At 38.7% G+C, this 21,076-nt stretch overlaps 1 protein-coding gene across 2 annotated transcripts in view; it reads right to left on the reverse strand.

The window, feature by feature from the left end:
* The window catches only part of adamts9 (ADAM metallopeptidase with thrombospondin type 1 motif, 9), a 248,365-nt gene that overhangs the window by 218,173 nt on the left and 9,116 nt on the right, over positions 1-21,076 (reverse strand). For both annotated transcript variants that reach the window (XM_073072325.1, XM_073072324.1), the window contains exon 3: positions 6,876-7,041. In XM_073072325.1, coding sequence (XP_072928426.1) covers positions 6,876-7,041 — 166 coding nt within the window. The remainder of the gene's footprint in view (positions 1-6,875; positions 7,042-21,076) is intronic.

Genomic DNA, 21,076 nt, shown 5'->3' on the forward strand with positions numbered 1-21,076 from the left:
TATGAGCGTCCCAGATGAAAATTATTCCAGCATGTGAATCAGACTGCTTGTAGAAAGGAGCCCAGCAGTTAAATCTGCAGAAACCTGTTAGTCCATGCTCACCAATTTTATAATGGCAACCCCTCCCCCACTGCTGTGTTGAAGCTGGATTCTGACTAAAATCCAAATCCTGAGTAGTTAACAAATTATTGAGAGATAAAGCAAAAAGCAGAGCAATCAAAAAAGGTAAATACCATATCACATCCTATGGATGTTTCAAACAATAATGTTTTACTTTTCAATACTTCTAATTTTTACCTCACAGACTCATTTTTGCACCCAAATTGCAATAGTCTATTCTTGTGAAAATTGCATAGCTAAAATATTCCACAAAAGACATCTTCCATCCCTTTGCTTTCTCTGTTTAACTTTGATTGATCATTTAACAAGTTTACCATTGTTCTCTACACACAAGCCAGTTATGTAGATAAGAAAGAACAGGTGTCCAAACACAAGCCTCCATGGTACCATATGTAACACTTCCACTGGGACACCCTGTGGATAAGTAATCAAAGCAGCAATTTCCTAACATAAAAAATACACCTCATTCTCTGTCACCATTATTGTTTCCCTTTCAAGGGTTGGCACTGGACTAGAAAAGAACAATTTTTTTTAAAAGGAGACAAGACTCAAGAAGAACAGGTTTGGTGTGCAGAGTGACCAATCGACTTGTCAATCATTAAGTAGTTATTATACACTGAACAACTTCGAGAGTTTTCCCATAAAGGCCATACAGCTGGGAAGTCCCATTCTCAAGGAAGCATGTGTATCTAATGATAAAATTCACCAAAGAGTTTTAAAGGGTATAAAATGGTATTATACAGATGGTTTTGTGACATTTTGACATGCTGATCATGATATAAATTAAGTTAAAATCCTGAACGTCATAGATTGCTGGCTGAAAAGATGTTCAATACATTATGAATAAAGTGCATTAATTCCTTTCTCTTCACTGTAATACAGTCGGCCCTCCTTATCCGCAGGGGATTGGTTCCGGGACCCCCCACAGATACCAAAAAACGCGGATGCTCAAGTCCCTTATATAAAATGGCGTAGTATTTGCACGTAAACTACGCACATCCTCCTGTATACATTAAATCATCTCTAGATTACTTATAATACCTAATACAATGTAAATGCTATGTAAATAGTTGTTATACTGTATTGTTTAGGTAATAATGACATGAAAAAAAAGTCTGTACATGTTCAGTACAGACGCAACCATCGTAGCTCTTCTGGGAACGCTGATGCTGCCTCGGCATCAGCTGATCCCGATTCTCCTGTGATCTTTAAGTTCTTGAGGCTGTAGTGCTTTACATAGCTAGCCAGCCATCCCTTACTGGCCTTAAACTCCTTCCTCTCACTCACAACACAAGCAGAGAATGAACGACATGCGAGGCAAACAATGCTCAAGTTCTGGGTTTTCCCGATCCACGGGTGGTTGATCCGCGCATGCGGAACCCCGCGGATAAGGAGGGCAGACTGTACTGTATTGTATGCTGACGTCTTAATTTTCAGATTAATGTTTCTCATAAAACTACAAGATTGCAGCACAACTAATTGAATCAATAATGGAATGGTACTTGCAGCTTTTTCCTGATCTTCAGACTTCCAACCCACAACAAACCTGTTCACTATCAACTCACCTCAGTAACAGATGTACTAGTAGTCGGCTGCCGTCGATCTGAGGGGATCATGGATTTGTGCCTCTGGTGGACTGTGTCCTCTCCAGGGCATAAGTCTGGGCGGGAAGATTTGAAGAACTGGCTGTTCCCATGTAGCGGGTTCCCCCTCTCCACATTACTGATGTAGGGCAAGCGCCGATACAGCTTGGCACCAGTGTCGTCACAGAGGTTGCCAGAATGAAGTTGTAAATAACATCAAACTGCCTTAGGGACCCCAGCTCCGGATTTCTTACTCAGGATATACTCCAGAAGCCTTTCCTATGGCTGGGTATGGCCGCAAGGCAGCGGAGGTTTAAAATCAGAGTTTTCCTTCTCCTAGGCAGGCCGCCTTCCAATACTGACGAGCCCCACCCCCCGAAAATAGCTCTTACTTGTCAGTAGAAACAACTGCTTTCTACCTTCTTAGGAATATTGAGACTGGATAATCAATATTGATAATAGTGACTGAATAAAAAAACACCCCTGCAGTTTGTTGTTGCTCACTGGAAGTCAGAAAGCACAACCTTCTGGAATGGGAAGATGCAGCACCCCAATGAAAGACCATTGTAATAAAATCCTGCCAGAAACTGGTAAGACTGTGTTCTTTTTGTATTGATCCCTGGAAAGTAAATAGTGCTTCCTTTATCCTCTACAGCTAAGGAAACACAGATTCACAGCTGCATAAATACATCCATTCTGGGAACAACTATATTCAAATTCTCAGCATTTAGTGAGAGGGGCCAATGACTATTCACTTGCATTATGTCAAATCATGTTTTAATAAAGCAACATTTATGGAAGAGTCTTTGTTCGAATGCAATCAATGATTACAATAGAAACTGTACCCAAAAATGCACCTAATTTATAAAGTGCTTCCCCCCACCCCCTTCACCATCCCCATAGGCAATGTGGAATTGCTGCTCAATGTCATTTTCAAATCAATGAACAAATCTGTCGAATATCGAAGCAAATGGATAGGATGTTATTATATGTTCTTATATTCTTAAATGTTAACTTGGTAATTCTTGATTAATTCCGATGACAAAGAAAATAATAATATAATGAGAATTAAACGTTTTACTGAAAATGACTGAAAATTTAGAATTCCATTTTCTAATTATTCAATTTCACAATAACTCACAAAAAATCTTAATCCCAGTTTTTGTTTCCAATGAAACTTATTTCTGCAATGAGATAGTCAAAATCCAAAAAACCACCTAAACATACTATATTAATGTGTGTCAGCAAAAGCTAATTAAAGATTTGCCTGAATCTGGTTCCTCAACTTCCAAAGTGCCAACGAACTCAATGGTGAGTCCAAGGAAAGACAAGGAGCCAAGCCTGCATCCATTTAACGTCCAGTTGTGGTACAGTATGTGGATGCAGAGATCGTACATCCCTGTCACATGTTCTACAACTATCTGTTGGTTCTCTGCTCAAATATCAGCTAGCCATCAGTGTGTTCTAGTTGAATATGCTTTTTTCAGTGGTAGGTTATCTTTACTATTCATAGTCAAAGGTAAAAATGTGATATAAATATTGTCGTCAATATAGAATACACTGCTTGCTAAGTAGAGATGCATCAAAACACATAAACAACATACTTCAGACTGTAAAGTTTAGATATTTGTCATTGATTAGATAGTAAAGTTTAATTGATGAAATGAAATAAATACTAAGCATGGTCAATCAATCCAGTCAAAAATCAGAATTTCAGCAGTAAAGCAGAAGATATAGTATAAACTGTAATTTCCAATGTTCTGTGCTCATCTTCCACTCATGTCATTGGGGGGCGGGGGGAAGGCTGGAAAAATTCTCTTTTCCCAAGTATCCTAACTGATATATTTGGAATAAACAAAAGCAATATTACAGATATTAACAAATCAATGGAAAGCGATACATCAGCGATACATTCCAGAAAGCTATTGATAAGACTATTGAAAATGAAAAATGAAACTAGTGATCTGAATTGAAGGAGACAGTCAGAAGACTGGCATCAAGTAAACCGTGGCATTACTCTGAGCATATTCTCTGAGAAAGGTGCTAGGATCCCCTTCGTATGATGCACTATTACTAAATAATTTGAAGTCTTTGGCAGACTCAGGTTTAATATATACTATGATGCAGGCTATGCCAGCATTTCTTATTAAATTCAGGTTTAAATTTGTACAAGGTTGATTGCTATCTTTATTCAGGAAAGGTCGGCACCAAAAGTTGATTTTGAAAATGGCACTAAACTTGAATAAATACAAATATAGCTTTTAACAATAATGTATTTTTCTCTTTTTTTTCTTTTTGCTGGCAACAAAATTTACGGTGAAATTTATGAATGTATTCTAGAAAATAGAGAATGGAAGAAGATGTAATTGAGAAAAATTATATTGGAAAACATAGCCAAGGTGCATGTCAGGTACCCTGTGATTTTACACCTCGTCTTCCAAAGTCTAAAGGCAACTTGAAAGATTATCACATGAAAAAGAACTAATGACCATCCTAGGCAGAACTCTATGGAGGGATAAAGAATCATTAGAAAACAGGGAGTGGAATGTAGTTTGATATTCTGTGGGATTCTAAAGAATATTAGTAAAGCACTAAGCTACGTTGCCAGATTAGTCCAGCACATATCAGAGGTAATCATGCTGATGTTCTATAGTATCCAGGTTAAGTAATGCTCCAAGTTCTAAATTACACTTTAGTTATGAGGACACAAGGGAAAACCTAGCCATTGAATTGGCTTATAACTGAATTGAATTTTTGAAGAGCTCTTCAAAAATGTCCTTGAAATCATGAAATCATTTCCAAAACTCTTGTGTGTGTTATCTACTCTTAGATTAGTGCCTGCATTTCCCATAACTCCAAATCTGAACCTCTTTGATTAGATTTCTGTAGAGGAGTGTAGAAAAAACCCTAGTCATAGTAAAATTTGACCAGTGATTGTGATTAGACAAATTGAAAGATACTTGAAATATATCTATCTATCTACAGTATATGTATATATATATATATGTATATACACACATGTACTTATATTCCTCCATAATCTTATATCTGCCCAATAATTATTATGTAAAAATTACATTTTATGATGGCATTCATAGTGAAATTTTAAACAATAAACTTCTTTCATAAAAATCTTTCTTGAAAATACCTTTTGATGAATAATACATTGATTAGTTAGCAAACCTACTGGTTTACCTTGCAATACAGGCAATAGAACTTTGCTATTGCATTTAATTCATTTATTTGCATTTAATTCAATCATAGATGAAGTGGTTTGCATGATGTTTTTATGAGTATTTCTATTTTTAGGTAGATTAATAATTTCTTACAGCTAAAGGTTCCTTATACTACAAAGATCTTGCGACGTATAAAGCTGATTGAATAAGTTATGTGTGGTCATGAACAAAAGGTGACAAGAAATGTTTTTATTTAGAATTTCCCCAAATAACTTCACTTAGATCAATATGCAAAAATTGCTATTCTAGAAATTCAATAAATATATTAATGATTTGTATGAGAATATTAGTGACATTAGTAAGTTTGCAGATGCTATTAAAATTGGTGGCATAATGGTCCACGGTACGGGTGTCGAAAACTAGAGAGCATAGCTGTAAGGTGAGAAAGTGGAAATTTAAAGCAGATCCAAAGGGTGATTTATTTTTTACATGAAGTTTGGTTGGTATCTAGATTGAGCTGGGGAGATGGGGAGGCAGGAACTGTAATCACTTTTAAAAAGCATGTGGACAGACACTTGATTGTGCAGGATCTAGAGGGATATCGAATTAATGCAGGCAAGTAGGATTAGTATGGACAGGCACAATGGCTGGCAGAAACATAGCAGACCGAAGGGCCCGTTACTATGCCCTACAACTCCACTACTCTATAAATCATGCCCATAGCATTAGTTTTGAGATTTTCTCCCTGAGGTAAACCAACCTTCCGTTTGTTGTTTATTAGTCTACAGCTCTGCATTTCTGCTTGATTTTTATTTACTCCATTAACAAAAAAAGTTGATAATCTTATTGTTAACAAGTTTCTACATGGACCTCTAATTATTTCTTCTAATTAATTTACTAGCAATAATTACACTGCTCAAATTTTGAGAACTCTCAGATACTCCATTGCTTGAAATCTGCTCACAATGCTAGCATTTCATCATGGGAGTAGAATGACACTTTAATAGATGTTGGTCATGGTCCAAAAGTTATTGATCCTCCCTCTGAGAAGAATAATAATAAGCTTCCCACAACTTCCATGCCTCTATTGATGTCTGCTCTATGACAAAACTGATGTTGTGCTAACAATGTCACAAATTACATCATAATTATTGTAAAACATATGAATTCAACTCAACATAATAGCCCTATAAACTCATACCATTTTACAGGTTTCCAAATACATACATCAATGCAAGCATATTTTGCACTCACCAAAGATAATAAAAAGTATGGAGCATCTACAATAAATTGTACTGTGCTTCACCAATTTTTCCAGTAACTTTTGAAAAAAGTTTCAAATCAATAATGTTAATTTTTATAAATATATTTGTTCTTAAGTTCATGCTTTAAGTCACTCAAATATTAATCAAGTTATCACCTTTCACACACAAACTTTTTATGCTATTATAACTCTTTTGCAATAAAATAAAACCATTTAATTTAAAATATTGGATCTAATTCAGCCTATATACATTAACCAAGTATTATAGAAAAAAACAAAAGCAACATTAAATAATTCAAATAGTTATGTATATTTTCACAAAATATTAACTTTATGATTTAACATAGGAAATAATTTTTCATTCCCACCAAATTTAAAAAAATAAAAGTTTATAAACATAAAATCTGCGTTCAAAAATTGGAGCAGCATTTGAACATTGCAGTAATGAAAACAAACAAAATCTTTGAAAGTTGCAATTATTTATTACTCAATTTTTCTTAAGTGCCAACTCTGAATTCCAGTTACAAAACTTATTTAACATAATTTGTGACTGTAATTTTCATTCTAAGAAAATCAGAATCTTAATATACTGTATCTTTGTTACATTTCTAATTTCTAATTGCTTTCCAATAATAATAGACTTAATTGCTTTACTTTCCTTGTTCTCTCTCTTCTTGTTTAATACACCATTTATCCTACCTTCATAATTCATAATAAAGACTCGAAACATACCTGAGTTGCCACAAATATCAGTGATTTCCCTTGCTGCTTTAGTCTTCAGTGCATCTTGTTTATACACAATATGAGGCTTACTGTGCTCTTCATCATATTCTTCCCCATCAGGTAGAACAAGGGGTTCAACAAAATACTCCCCATCGTGAGACCTGAAGGTGCCAAGCTATGAAGAAATGTTTCAAGAACATAGTTAATAACTCTAGTAAATCTAGGATAGCATTGCTTACAGCGACTCTTAATAAATGTGGATTACTAATGATAGAAATATTATTCTATGTACTACACATGTATTAATCTCCTAAAACAAATTAAGCTGCATACCTTTCCAACAAGTGATATATTCTGTTAAGCACAAGTATTTAATTAGTTTTCAGACTGCGTGTCAGTGACCTGACTTACCACTTGATTTTAAAAACATGAGTGGTAAAGACATGGAGGTCAAAATATTATAGTATTTGGTAGAAATCTAAATGTGTCATCGAAGTGCAATGGGCTGAAAATGTTGACGCACACTATTTTATAAAATGAGCATGGAGTCACCATTCTACTGATTGCAGGGAGTTGTGGAGCAAACTTTTTAGCTACAAAGCATTGAGAGGCACTGCTTAGCACTTGGTTCACACAACAGGGAACTGGAGAACTTGAATGTGAGCAACACTGACTACCAATGACAGAAGTTCCAATGTTATGGAAACATAGAATATTATAGGATGCAAGGAGCCTACTTGAATCCTCATCGCCTTGCATATTCTATGGTAGAGTGACGCAACTGATTTCATTCACTTGTTCTTTCCTCAGCATCTGTAATTCATTTCCCTTTAAGTTAACTGGTCAGTACATCAGGCAAATTGACTTAATGGTTACAATCTTTGACTGTTACTAAAAAGCTAATTTATTCAGATGTTGCTTCTGATGACACAAGCTTAGCTTGTGAAAAAAAATCTTGACTTTTCCAATTCCTTTGACAATCATGTTTAGCACTTCCTTTCCATCACAGAGTCACCGAGTGGTTAGTGCATCTAAGGGGGCAATTTGTCCCATTGAATCTGCGCTGGCTCCATGCAAGTGCAATCTCACTATAGGCAACTCTGGCTTATGAAGTGTTGTGTTTCTAAAAAAACTATACGTATCATGATTTTCTGTAATGTAAACTGCATCACCTGTGCATAAATCAAGAAACGCCAGTTGAGAAAAATTGTATGTTTACTTAGTTACTTTATTTTCACATAAATTTCATAAGAATGTATTTTTATTCCATATCCTAGATTCTTTTCCAGTGAATTGTGAATTTCATGAAACTGAATCTCCATTTTCTGAACTGCCATAACACGAGGTCACCTCCTGCATTTTCCTCAAGCCTTTTCCAAACCACGATTGAATCTATTCCAACTATTACCCAGGCAGCAGAGCCTGGATCCTTACTGTTCACTGTATACAAACTGACTCCCTCATGTCATTTTTATTTCCCTGCCAATCACCTCTACAAAGTCAGACAGTCTCATTCCCTGGTCCTCCATTCTTTTCCCTCTCCAAGAAGAACAGTTTTGAAAATGGAACATCCGGACAGCGAAGATACATACATCAGGATGCTCTTTGTTGATTACAGATCTGCATACTGCACTATCATCCCCTCAAAACTAATCAATAATCTCTAAAACCTAAGCCTCAATACCTCCTTGTGCAACTGGAGCACCTCTACTTAGAGGTTTACACAGATTGGATGTCATCTAAAGCTTTGACAAACTTCTATAGATGTGTAGTGAAGGGTGTATTGAGAATATACAGCCTGGTATAGGAACAACAAGGTCCTTGAACATAAAAAACTACAAAAAGCCTAGTCCATATCAGGTAAATGCTTCCCCATTATTAAGCGCATTTACAAGAAGCACCATTGCAGGAAAGCAGCATCTATCATCAAGGACCTTCACCATCCAGGTCGTGATCTCTTCTCACTGCTAGCATCAGGAAGAAGGTACAGGAGTCTCAAGACCCACATCACCAGGTTCAGAAACAGTTCTTACCCCTCAACCATTAGGCTCTTGCATTAGAGGGGTTACTTCACTCAACACAACACTGATCTAATTTCACAACCTATGGACTCATTTTAAAGGACTCTACAATTCATGCCCTCAGTGTTTATTTCTTAATTATTTTTTACTATTATTATCTTTGTGTTTGTACAGTTTGTTGTCTTTTGCAAATTGGTTGTTTGTTCGTCTCTATTGTGTGCAGTTTCTATGAATACTTCAAGAATATGAATCTCAATAGTAGTATTTAGAAACATACATGTACTTGGATAATAAATCTATTTTGAAGTTTAAACTTTGAGTTTCACTTTATCTATAGTGCCTGTGCCTTTCATAACCTTAAATACCCTTCTCAGATCACAAGTAATGTCTTCCATTCCAGTCCACTGAGAAGAACTCCAACTTATCTCCTTCCATATAACTAAAGTCTCTAGTCCCTGAAATAATTTTGGTAAATCTATTTTGTACATTCTTCAAACTTTTTCTGATTTTTCCAAAAGCATGTTGCCTGGATCTAAACAGAACATTCTAGCTGCAGTTAATATCAGGAAAAGCAGTGATTCTGGAGGCAAGCCCTGTGAAACTCTACCGCTCCCTTGCATGCTGTTCAAAATAACAACTTTTTGCCTATATCTCTACATTTCCTGTTATCTTGTCAATATTATACCAATGTGGACATAAAACCCTTTACACAATGGCTTTCAAGATTTATGAAGTGCCATGATGTGGCACTTTGTCAAATGCCACTTGAATGTCTTTATATACCAGTTCAATCACATTTTCTACACTGGTCCTCTCTGATATTCCACCAAAATCCCTATCAAGTTAAAAATTGCCTTAACAAATCCACGTGGCTTTCGCTAATCCATCTCCACTTTTCCAAAGGGTTGCTTATATTGTTGCTCCTAGAACTTTAACTACCACCAAGACTAAAGCAATGGGTCTATGGCTTATTGACATAACACTAAAACGTTTATTGAATGAAAATGTACTGTAACATTTATAATTTTTAAGTACCATCCCTGAATCTATCAATGTTTGGAAAATTATGGCCAAAGCCTTGATAGTTTCCAACATTATTTCACTCAGTTACCTTTTAGTCTGGGTGATTTAACTTCTTTAAGTAAAGCTAGTCTTTATAGTGCTTGCACTTTATCAACTACAGCCCATCCAGAACATCTATTATTCACCCACATTCTCTGACTCCATGAGTAGACTTCTTAGTCGCCAAACTGTCCCACTTTTCTTGCAAAACTTCTCTTTGTCTCATGTTGATAGGATATTCCATGATTCTCTTTTAAGTTTGCTGTCAACCGATTCTCATGCTTTTCCACTTCATTTTCTCATATCAGTCTGTTCTTCACTTGAGTTAAGTCTGTCATATAGAAACACAGAAAATATGCTCTGTTTTCCTTCTTTATTTTGATCTCTACCTTTGTGGTCTTCAAGGAACTTTGGTTTTATTTTCTCTAATGTTCCCCCTTCTGGGAATGTACTATACCAGAACCAAAATTCACACTTTGACTTCACTTCACTTGACATTCACTTGGGCCAGAGTTGTTATCATTCCATTGAAACTCTAAACCCTGATAATATTGTGATCACTTTTTCATTTAAGTTCCTCAGTGGAACTTGCTCATTTGGTCTCACTCATATCACAGACCCAAGCCTTTCTGTTGGACCAGCAGCATAGCAATCAAGAAGCTTCTCTTGAACACAGTTAAGAAATTCTTCCCTCCATTTGTCATTATGCCTGTATTAATTCAGTTGATATGTGGAAAGCGGCCAGTGAGTGAGTGAGTGGGCCAGTGAAGGAGTGGAGATTTGAGGCTTTGACTCGAGAGGCTTCGACGAGAAGAGGCGGAGGATGAGCTTGTTCCCAGTTAGTCTTTACAATGCCTCCTGAGACGGTAATGTGCCTCTCCTGTGAGATGTGGCAGTCTTGAGGGAACTCCCCGCCACATCAGCCAGAAGTGCTTGCGGCTGGGCAATCTGGAAGACCGTGTGAGGAATCTGGAGCAGCAACTAGATGACCTTTGACTCATAAGGGAGAATGAGGCAGTCACAGATGAGAGCTACAGGGAGGTAGTCACACCTAGGCTGCAGGAAGCAGGTCATTGGGTAACAGTCCGAGGGGGGAAAGCGAAGGAGAGTAGACAGGTAGTGCAGAGCACCCCTGTAGCCATTCCTCTGAATAATAAGTTTACAGTCCTGGATGCTGTTGGTGAGGACGACCGACCAGGTGTGAGCCACGGTGGCAGGGCCTCTGGCACTGAGTCTGACCCTGTGGTGCAGAAGGCTGGGACGGAGAAGAGGAGAGCTGTCGTCATTGGAGACTCTATAGTCAAGGGAGCAGACAGGAGATTTTGTGGATGTGAGAAGGAAACCCACATGGTTTGTTGCCTCCCGGGTGCCAAGATCCGGGATGCCTCTGACCGGGTGCATGACATCCTGGTACGAGAGGGAAAGCAACCAGAAGGCGTGATACATGTTGGGACCAACGACATAGGCAGGAAAAGGGATGAGGCCCTGAAGTGTGAGTTTCGGGAGCTAGGCAGAAGGCTGAAGAACAGGACCTCAAGGGTGGCGTTCTCAGGATTGCTGCCAGTACTATGTGACAGTGATGGTAAGAATTGGAGGAGATGGCAGTTGAATGCGTGGCTGAGGAGTTGGTGCAGTGGGCAGGGTTTTAGATTTTTGGACCATTGGGATCTCTTCTGGGGAAGGTGGGACCTGTGCAGATTGGATGGGTTGCACCTGAACTCGAGGGGAGCAATATCCTTGCTGGTAGGTTTGCTAGCGTGGCTCAGGAGGGTTTAAACTAATTTGCAAGGGGGATGGGACCCGGAGCGATAGAGCAGTGAAAGAAGTGCATGGAGTAAAGCCAGATCTAACATATAGAGAGGCTTTGAGGAAAGAGCAGCAGAATAAAGGGTCTAAAGGTAGTAAGGTAGAAGGGCTAAAGTGTGTGTACTTCAATGCAAGAAGCATCAGGAACAAAGGTGATGAACTGAGAGCTTGTACACATACATGGAATTATGATGTAGTGGCCATTACGGAGACTTGGCTGGCACCAGGGCAGGAATGGATTCTCAATATTCCTGGATTTCAGTGCTTTAAAAGGGATGGGGGGGGGGGGGGGGGAAGGGGAGGAAGGGGTGGCATTACTGGTCAGGGATACTATTACAGCTGCAGAAAGGGTGGGTAATGTAGCAGGATCCTCTTTTGAGTCAGTATGGGTGGAAGTCAGGAACAGGAAGGGAGCAGTTACTCTACTGGGGGTATTCTATAGGCCCCCTGGTAGCAGCAGAGATACCGAGCAGATTGGGAGGCAGATTTTGGAAAGGTGCAAAAATAACAGGTTTGTTATCATGGGTGACTTTAACTTCCCTAATATTGATTGGCACTTGATTAGTTCCAAGGGTTTAGATGGGGCAGAATTTGTCAAGTGTGTCCAGGATGGATTCCTGTCACAGTATGTTGACAGGTCAAGTAGGGGGAATGTCATACTAGATCTAGTATTAGGTAATGAACCGGGTCAGGTCACAGATCTGTCAATGGGTGAGCATCTGGGGAACAGTGATCACCGCTCCCTGGCCTTTAGCATTATCATGGAAAAGGATAGAATCAGAGAGGACAGGAAAATTTTTAATTGGGGAAGGGCAAATTATGAGGCTATAAGGCTAGAACTTGCGGGTGTGAATTGGGATGATGTTTTTGCAGGGAAATGTACAATGGACATGTAGTCGATGTTTAGGGATATCTTGCAGGATGTTAGGGATAAATTTGTCCCGGTGAGGAAGATAAAGAATGGTAGGGTGAAGGAACCATGGGTGACAAATGAAGTGGAAAATCTAGTCAGGTGGAAGAAGGCAGCATACACGAGGTTTAGGAAGCAAGGATCAGATGAGTCAATTGAGGAATATAGGGTGGCAAGAAAGGAGCTTAAGAAGGGGCTGAGAAGAGCAAGAAGGGGTCATGAGAAGGCCTTGGCGAGTAGGGTAAAGGAAAACCCCAAGGCATTCTTCAATTATGTGAAGAACAAAAGGATGACAGGAATAAAGGTAGGACTGATTAGAGATAAAAGTGGGAAGATGTGCCTGGAGGCTGTGGAAGTGAGCGAGGTCCTCAATGAATACTTCTCTTCAGTATTTCACCAATGAGAGGGAACTTGATGATGGTGAGGACAATATGAGTGAGGTTGATGTTCTGGAGCATGTTGATATTAAGGGAGAGGAGGTGTTGGAGTTGTTAAAATACATTAGGAATGATAAGTCCATGGGGCCTGATGGAATATTCCCCAGGCTGCTCCACAAGGCGAGGGAAGAGATTGCTGAGCCTCTGGCTAGGATCTTTATGTCCTCGTTGTCCACAGGAATGGTACCGGAGGATTGGAGGGAGGCGAATGTTGTCCCTTTGTTCAAAAAAGGTAGTAGGGATAGTCTGGGTAATTATAGACTAGTGAGCCTTACGTCTGTGGTGGGAAAGCTGTTGGAAAAGATTCTTAGAGATAGGATCTATGGACATTTAGAGAATCATGGTCTGATCAGGGACAGTCAGCATGGCTTTGTGAAGGGCAGATCGTGCCTAACAAGCCTGATAGAGTTCTTTGAGGAGGTGACCAGGCATATAGATGAGGGTAGTGCAGTGGATGTGATCTACATGGATTTTAGTAAGGCATTAGACAAGGTTCCACACGGTAGGCTTATTCAGAAAGTCAGAAGGCATGGGATCCAGGGAAGTTTGGCCAGGTGGATTCAGAATTGGCTTGCCTGCAGAAGGCAGAGGGTTGTGGTGGAGGGAGTACACTCAGATTGGAGGGTTGTGACTAGTGGTGTCCCACAAGGATCTGTTCTGGGACCTCTACTTTTCGTGATTATTTATTAACGACCTGGATATGGGGGTAGAAGGGTGGGTTGGCAAGTTTGCAGACGACACAAAGATTGGAGGTGTTGTAGATAGTGTAGAGGATTGTCAAAGATTGCAGAGAGACATTGATAGGATGCAGAAGTGGGCTGAGCAGTGGCAGATGGAGTTCAACCCGGAAAAGTGTGAGGTGGTACACTTTGGAAGGACAAATTCCAAGGCAGAGTACAAAGTAAATGGCAGGATACTTGGTAGTGTGGAGGAGCAGAGGGATCTGGGGGTACATGTCCACAGATCCCTGAAAGTTGCCTCACAGGTAGATAGGCTAGTTAAGAAAGCTTATGAGGTGTTAGCTTTCATAAGTTGAGGGATAGAGTTTAAGAGTCGCGATGTAATGATGCAGCTCTATAAAACTCTAGTTAGGCCACATTTGGAGTACTGTGTCCAGTTCTGGTTGCCTCACTATAGGAAGGATGTGGAAGCATTGGAAAGGGTACAGAGGAGATCTACCAGGATGCTGCCTGGTTTACAGAGTATGCATTATGATCAGAGATTAAGAGAGCTAGGGCTTTACTCTTTGGAGAGAAGGAGGATGAGAGGAGACATGATAGAGGTGTACAAGATATTAAGAGGAATAGACAGAGTGGACAGCCAGTGCCTCTTCCCCAGGGGACCAGTGCTCAGTACAAGAGGACATGGCTTTAAGTTAAGGGGAGGGAAGTTCAAGGGGGATATTAGAGGAAGGTTTTTCACTCAGAAAGTGGTTGGTACATGGAATGCACTGCCTGGGTCAGTGGTGGAGGCAGACACACTAGTGAAGTTTAAGAGACTACTAGACAAGTATATGGAGGAATTTAAGGTGGGGGGTTATATGTGAGGCAGGGTTTGAGGGTCAGCACAACATTGTGGGCCGAATGTTCTATGTTCTATATTTGGATTGTTGAAGACTTAATCTCTCTTCTCATCTCTTTCATTGAGTAGAATATACGAAACTACCAGGCTCAAGGACAGCTCCTACCCCATTGTTAAGTCTACTACATGGTTCCCTACTATGATAAAATGTACCCGACCACACAATCAACCTCATTATGATTTTGTACTTTGTTTTATCTGCAATACACTTTCTCTGTTCTGTTACACTTTACTCTGCATGTTGCTATTGTTTCACCTTGTTCTACCTCATTGCACAGTGCAATGATTTGATCTGTGAGAACAATATATGACAAGCCTTTCACTGTATCTCGGTAACTGTGACAATGAGAAATGATTTCCAAGATTATACTATGTTTAGCTTTAAATCTCTTCAACTTCCCTGCAGGTTTGTTAACCAATATCTTTTCCTCCAGTCTGAGCCTACACAGACTGCTTTATTTCTTAAGTCTAAACAAGGAGATGCTACCCCTGTTAACCCTGGGTCATTCTCATTTTCTCATTCTCTCTCTCTCTCTCTCTCTCTCTCTCTCTCTCTCTCTCACACACACACACACACACAATATAATGTTCTCCTTTAGCAATACTGCCACTTCCCTTTCTTCATGAAGATCATTAGTTCAGAAATATGTATAACTTGTTCCCTCCCTTTGTTTAACATTGTTTTTAATGCCACAATATTAAGGTCCCAGGTCACTTGTACCTTAACCTAGTCAACATTTAATACACTTCTTGCCTAATAAGCTTCATGTTTAATACAATTTTTTTTGTTTACATACATTCCATACATTTATCCTAAATATATCTTGCACTTTATTGTGTTCTTTCTTAACTTGGGTCTGTCTAGAAAATCTCTTTACTTTGTTCTAAAGTTAATTACCTCTCCCAAACTTTTTTGCACCATTTTTTGCCTTTTGCCTGGCATGCCCCTGTACTCAACCATCTCCCCAACCCTCCTCACTAAACTACATTAGTTCCATTGCCCCCTCCCCCAATATACTAGTGAAGCTTCCCAAGAAGAAATAGATGAAGTATGATTTATCCAGCCTGTAGAGATCACAAACACATCAACATTTGATTTACTCCATCAATTACAAACATGACCTTTGAGGCATCTATCAAGGCTTCTCTTGACCGTCATTGTGGAGAACAACCCCAGCTTCTTGAGTCCTTCAACATGACTGAAATCATATCTCTAGTATCAGATCTACATATAAATCCATTCTGCAGTCTCTTTGAATCTTTGACATACTTCATCGAGTAATATCCTGATACAAGATCTGGCTGGTTTTATAAAGAGTTGAATAATTTCTTTGATCTCATGCTTGGCTACTGTAAGGATAACACCAAGAATTCCTTCTACATTATTTTAAAGCAAAGCTTTTTAAATTTTTCCTACAGCCTCAAATAATCGATAAACGTAAATCTTTAAGTCAACTTTTTCTTGTCAATTATCAGAACACCACACTTTCCAGCTTTCAAATTGTACCAGTTAGTTAACATCACCTCTCCTTCTACTTTCCACAGTAAAATACATTCCAAAAAGGAGAAATGATTCTAAGGAGAAAAAGCTAACCATGGTTCATCAATGAAGTTAGGAAGGCCATTCAGATGAAAAAGATGCCAAAAGTTAAAGAGGTGGCAAAAGTGTGAGATGGGTATAAATCCAGAATCTGGCAAAGGAGAATTGAAAAAAAGGAAAAAAGAAACTATGAGGGTAAGTAAAATAAAATCCAACAATAATAATTTCATTAAGTATTAGTAAGTAGGCAGCCATTAATTCCAGGGGATTATGGGTTTATGCCTGTGATGGATTGTGTCCTCTCCAGGGCTCAAGCCTGGGTGGGAAGATTTGAAGAACCAGCTGTTGTCCATGCAGCGGGCTCCTGCTCTCCATGTCACTGATGTCGTCCAAGGGAAGGGCAAGTGCCGATACAGCTTGGCACCAGTGTCATCGCAGAGGTTGCCAGAGTGAAGTTGTAAACAACATCAAACTGCCTTAGGGACCCCGGCTCCGGATTTCTTCCTCGGGGTTTACTCCCGAAGCTTTTCCCGTGGCTGGGTATGGCCGCAAGGCAGCGCAAGTTTAAAAGCAGAGTTTTCCTTCTCCAGTTTCATTAAGTATACAATAAGGAAGAGAGGGCAACATGGATCCCTTGAAGTATAGTCGAGGAAAATAGCTGTGGGGAACAACGAAATACAGAGATGCAAAACAGATATTTTGCAACAGTCCTACAAAAGTAGAACAATGAATATCCCATTAATATGAAATAACTTTGGAGGACTTAAATGCTATCAGCATCGCTAGTAAAATTAACAGGGCAAAATGCTGATAAATTCCAGGTCCTGATGCATCTGAGGATCCTGAATGAAATGGATACAGTGATACTGACTGCAAAGCTTGTATCTTCCAAATTTCCTTAGATTCTCGGAAAGTACTAAAGTACTGGAAAACAACAAATGTAACATGTCTTTTCAAAAGGGTGGATGGCAAAACTAAAGTAACTATAAGCTGATAGCTGGAAAGATAATAAGTATTCAGCAGGAGGCAACAAAACATTTGGCTAGTGGTTACTTAATCAAGCTGGCAAATGTATTATATTTCTGAGGCAGAACGTATTGTGGTGAACCTATGAATATATTTGAATTTTCAAGAGGCATTTGACAAGGTGCCACACAACAAGTTACTATATAAAATAGGAGATCACGGTGTTGGAGGTAATATTTTTACATGTATATAAGAAGTCATGCTTGGGCAGAAGAGCATCATTTTCAGGTTGGCATTCTATAACCAGAGGGGTGTCACGGAACTGTTCCCACAACCTATTATCTCACTTTCAAGGACTCTTCATCACATTTTCTTGATAATATTTATTTATTCATTCATTCATTCATTCAGTCTTTCTTTCTTTTTGTACTTTCACAGTTTGTTGTCTTTTGAACACTGGTTGTCTGCCCTGTTGGCACAGTCTTTCATTGACTCTACTTTGGTTATTAGATTTATTGAGTATGCCCACAAGAAATGATTCAGGGTTGTTTGTGATGACATACACCCATATGTACTTTGATAATAAACTGACTTTGAACTTTGAACTGTTGTTTACAGTGTACTTTCAGTGGTCACTTTATTATGTACAGTGCACAATTGTTAATGCAAAAAATCTAATCAGGCAATCACGTGGCAACAACTCAATGCCTAAAAGCATGCAGACATGGTCAAGATGTTCAGTTGTTATTGCTCAAACAAAATGTCAGAATGGATAAGAAATATGATCTAAGTGGCTTAGACCGTGGAATGATTGTTGGTGTCAGATGGGGTGGTTTGAGTTTTTCCAGAAACTGCTGATCATCTGGGATTGTCACACATACCAGTCTCGAGAGTTTACTGAGAGTTATGTGAAAAACTTGAAACATCAGTGAGTGATAATTTTGTGGGCGAAACCACTTTGTAAACGGGAGAGGTCAAAGGATAATGGCCAAACAGGTTGAAGCTGACAAGAAGGCAACAGTGACTCAAATAAGCACGTGCCCAAGATTGCTGAGCAGAAGAGTATCTCTAAATGCAAGACACAATGAACCTTTCAATGGATCCGCTACAGCAGTAGAAGTCCACGGATGTACTTTCAGTGGTCACCTAATAAATTGTCCACTAATGACTTAGAGGAAGGAAGCAAACACACTTTAACCATACTTGTAGGTGGTACAAAAGAAGAGGGGAAGGCATGCGATGAGGAAAGTACAAACTGTTTTCAGAGAGATGATAGATTAAATGAATAGGCATAAGGTTGGAAAATGGAGTATGAAGAGGGAAACGTGAAGTTGTTTGCAAGGAAGGATGATAAAACAAATTATTATTTAAGTAGAGAAAGCTGCAGATTATGGGATATGGGGGGCATAGGACACAAAAGTTCATGCAGTTCATACAGAAATGGGAAGGCAAGTGGAATGTTGGCTTTTATTTTAAGGAAGTCAGTGTATCAAAGTAGTGAAGTTTCTTACTACTGGGCACTAGTGAGAGCATATCTAGAGCAAACAATTTTGGTCCCTATATTTAAGGAGAGAAACACTATCATTGGATTCACTAAGATGTTCCAAGTATGGAAGGGAAGTCTAATGGGGAAAGGTTGAATCTGAATTCAATGGAGTTACCCTGAGAATTTTATCATGGTAAATGCTGGGGTAGCACCAGAATACATAGATTCAGAATACTTTGGCACATATCTAAGAAAAAATTAAGAAAAAAATTATACTCTTAAACAGTTGAGAGCCTTTGGAATTCCTTGCTTCCAAAATCTGTGGAGGTTAAATCTTCAGATATTTTCAAAGCCAACTCAGATCAACTTTTAATCTGTAAAGGTTATAGGGGTAGGGTGGGAGAATGGTGAGGAAAGTTGGATCAGTCAATTCTTGCTGAAAGTTCAAGAAGAACTAAATAATGGTCTCTCTCTCCCAAAATATAGTCTGTGCAATTTCCACCCTTACTTTCACCAGAAAGCCGCAATGTATCACTTTCCTTCTTTTCTACTCATGACAATTAGCTTTTTAAGTTGCTTCTCTTTATCCAATACTGCCAAAGCATTATCCTTTCCTGGGAAGTTCTCATGAGCTGGTAGAAACTTAAAAGAATGGCAACCATGGTCCAATGAAAAGGGTAGTGACGTTATGGAGCTGAGAGATGTCTGAAGGCCTGATGAAACCAAAAGAATAGAGATTCTGGTAAATTAACTGAACAAGGGAATGAGCCACAGATGGTAAACAGATACCTTGGCATATTGAATAGGCAGGGTTATGGATGATAGGATGCATGAATGCTATCTAGATTTTCATCGGCATCAACATAAATTGAATTCCCTCACCAGTACTAAAATGAGACTTGATCAGTGTTGTGTATATGTTCTCAAGGCCTTTCAGGCACCCTTTCCTTGCACTGCCACGAATTACCTTTTCCATCACTACTGCCCTGTGTCAGCTACTTGCCACTGGAAAATTGTACCTTATTCTATCACAATCATGCCTATATTTTCTTTGCAACATTCTTTCACAATGGTAAATTGGTTCCTTGAAAATCTTTCCCAGGGTTCAAATGAATAAACTTATTACTTGCTGCTGTTTGGCCAACCACAAGAACAGGAGGGAGACTATCTCTCGTGGGGTTCCAGCCACAAAACAAACATTAATCTGTATACAAAAAGCACAGATATGAATCACCATCAGAAATAGCAGGTACCTTCGTCTTTCCTATCATTCTCTTCAGCATCTTTCCTCCTGCTGCAGAAAGGATATCAATTGTGGATTTACATTATCAATACTCATTCATTTGCTTTAATAATCATTCCTTCTGATTTAAACATGTAGTTTATTTATGCATCTGTCAAAATTAAAATATAAACATTAGTCCATGACAATTATTCAGTTTGGTCATAAATATAATGACCCCAGTGTACGTATGATTAAAGGTTTTTCCTAATACATTTTGATCTCCCACAGTGTTGCTCATTGCAATTCCCAAGCTTTACTGTAGTGTGGCAGACTTATAAGCAAGTAGTGGAATAGAGGGTGTTGGGGTCAAAGGCACATATCTCAAGAATCATTGACTAAAAAATTCTTCAAAAAAATGGGAAAAAGGTTTCTTGACTAACTTCTGTCAAATTACATAGCTTTCCTTTGCCATTGTACATAAGTAAATAAGTTTTTCTTCACACTGATTAAAGACACATCTGTTTCCGGCCCAGACTCGAAACATGAAGTAAGTGAAATAAGCAATGTCTTGCACTCCAATAAAACAGAGGGAAAAATTGTCCAAGTAAATGTTGTACTGACACCTCACAAAACCTAGCAATATGAAGCTGTTTTATAGTTCTTCAGCAAGAAAAATGGCACCAGGTACCAAGAGGTAATCAGAAATACAACACTAACATTAACATAAAGTGGATATTTCCATGGCAATAGAGCTATCTACTTGTATTACAGGGAAATTCTGCTGGGAAGTTCAGACACCAGAAATTGTACGAGTGTCCTATGTCATCCAAGAGTTGAACATCCAAACTCCATTAACTGATCAATATGTTTTTTTATGGCCAAAAAATGTTTCTTAATTTTCACACCCTGGAGAAGCAATTAACCTAAATCGAGAATTTTTTTTTGAAAAGATACTTGATGATATGTCAATAACTGAATTCAGTCAGATATTTACATAATTGGAAGCATAGGTCTGTAACAGCCCAGAAGGAAACTATTCAGTTATTGCTATGGCATCATATTATTTGTAACCGCAGCTCACCAATTTAACACAATTATTGTGTCTAAATTTAAATAATTTAGATCTATCTTAGTCTTTCTTGAAGTCTCTCTAAATCAGCTTCTATTTACTCCAGT

The sequence above is a fragment of the Hemitrygon akajei genome, chromosome 19 (assembly GCF_048418815.1).
Source record: "Hemitrygon akajei chromosome 19, sHemAka1.3, whole genome shotgun sequence".
Classification (NCBI taxonomy): Eukaryota; Metazoa; Chordata; class Chondrichthyes; order Myliobatiformes; family Dasyatidae; genus Hemitrygon; species Hemitrygon akajei.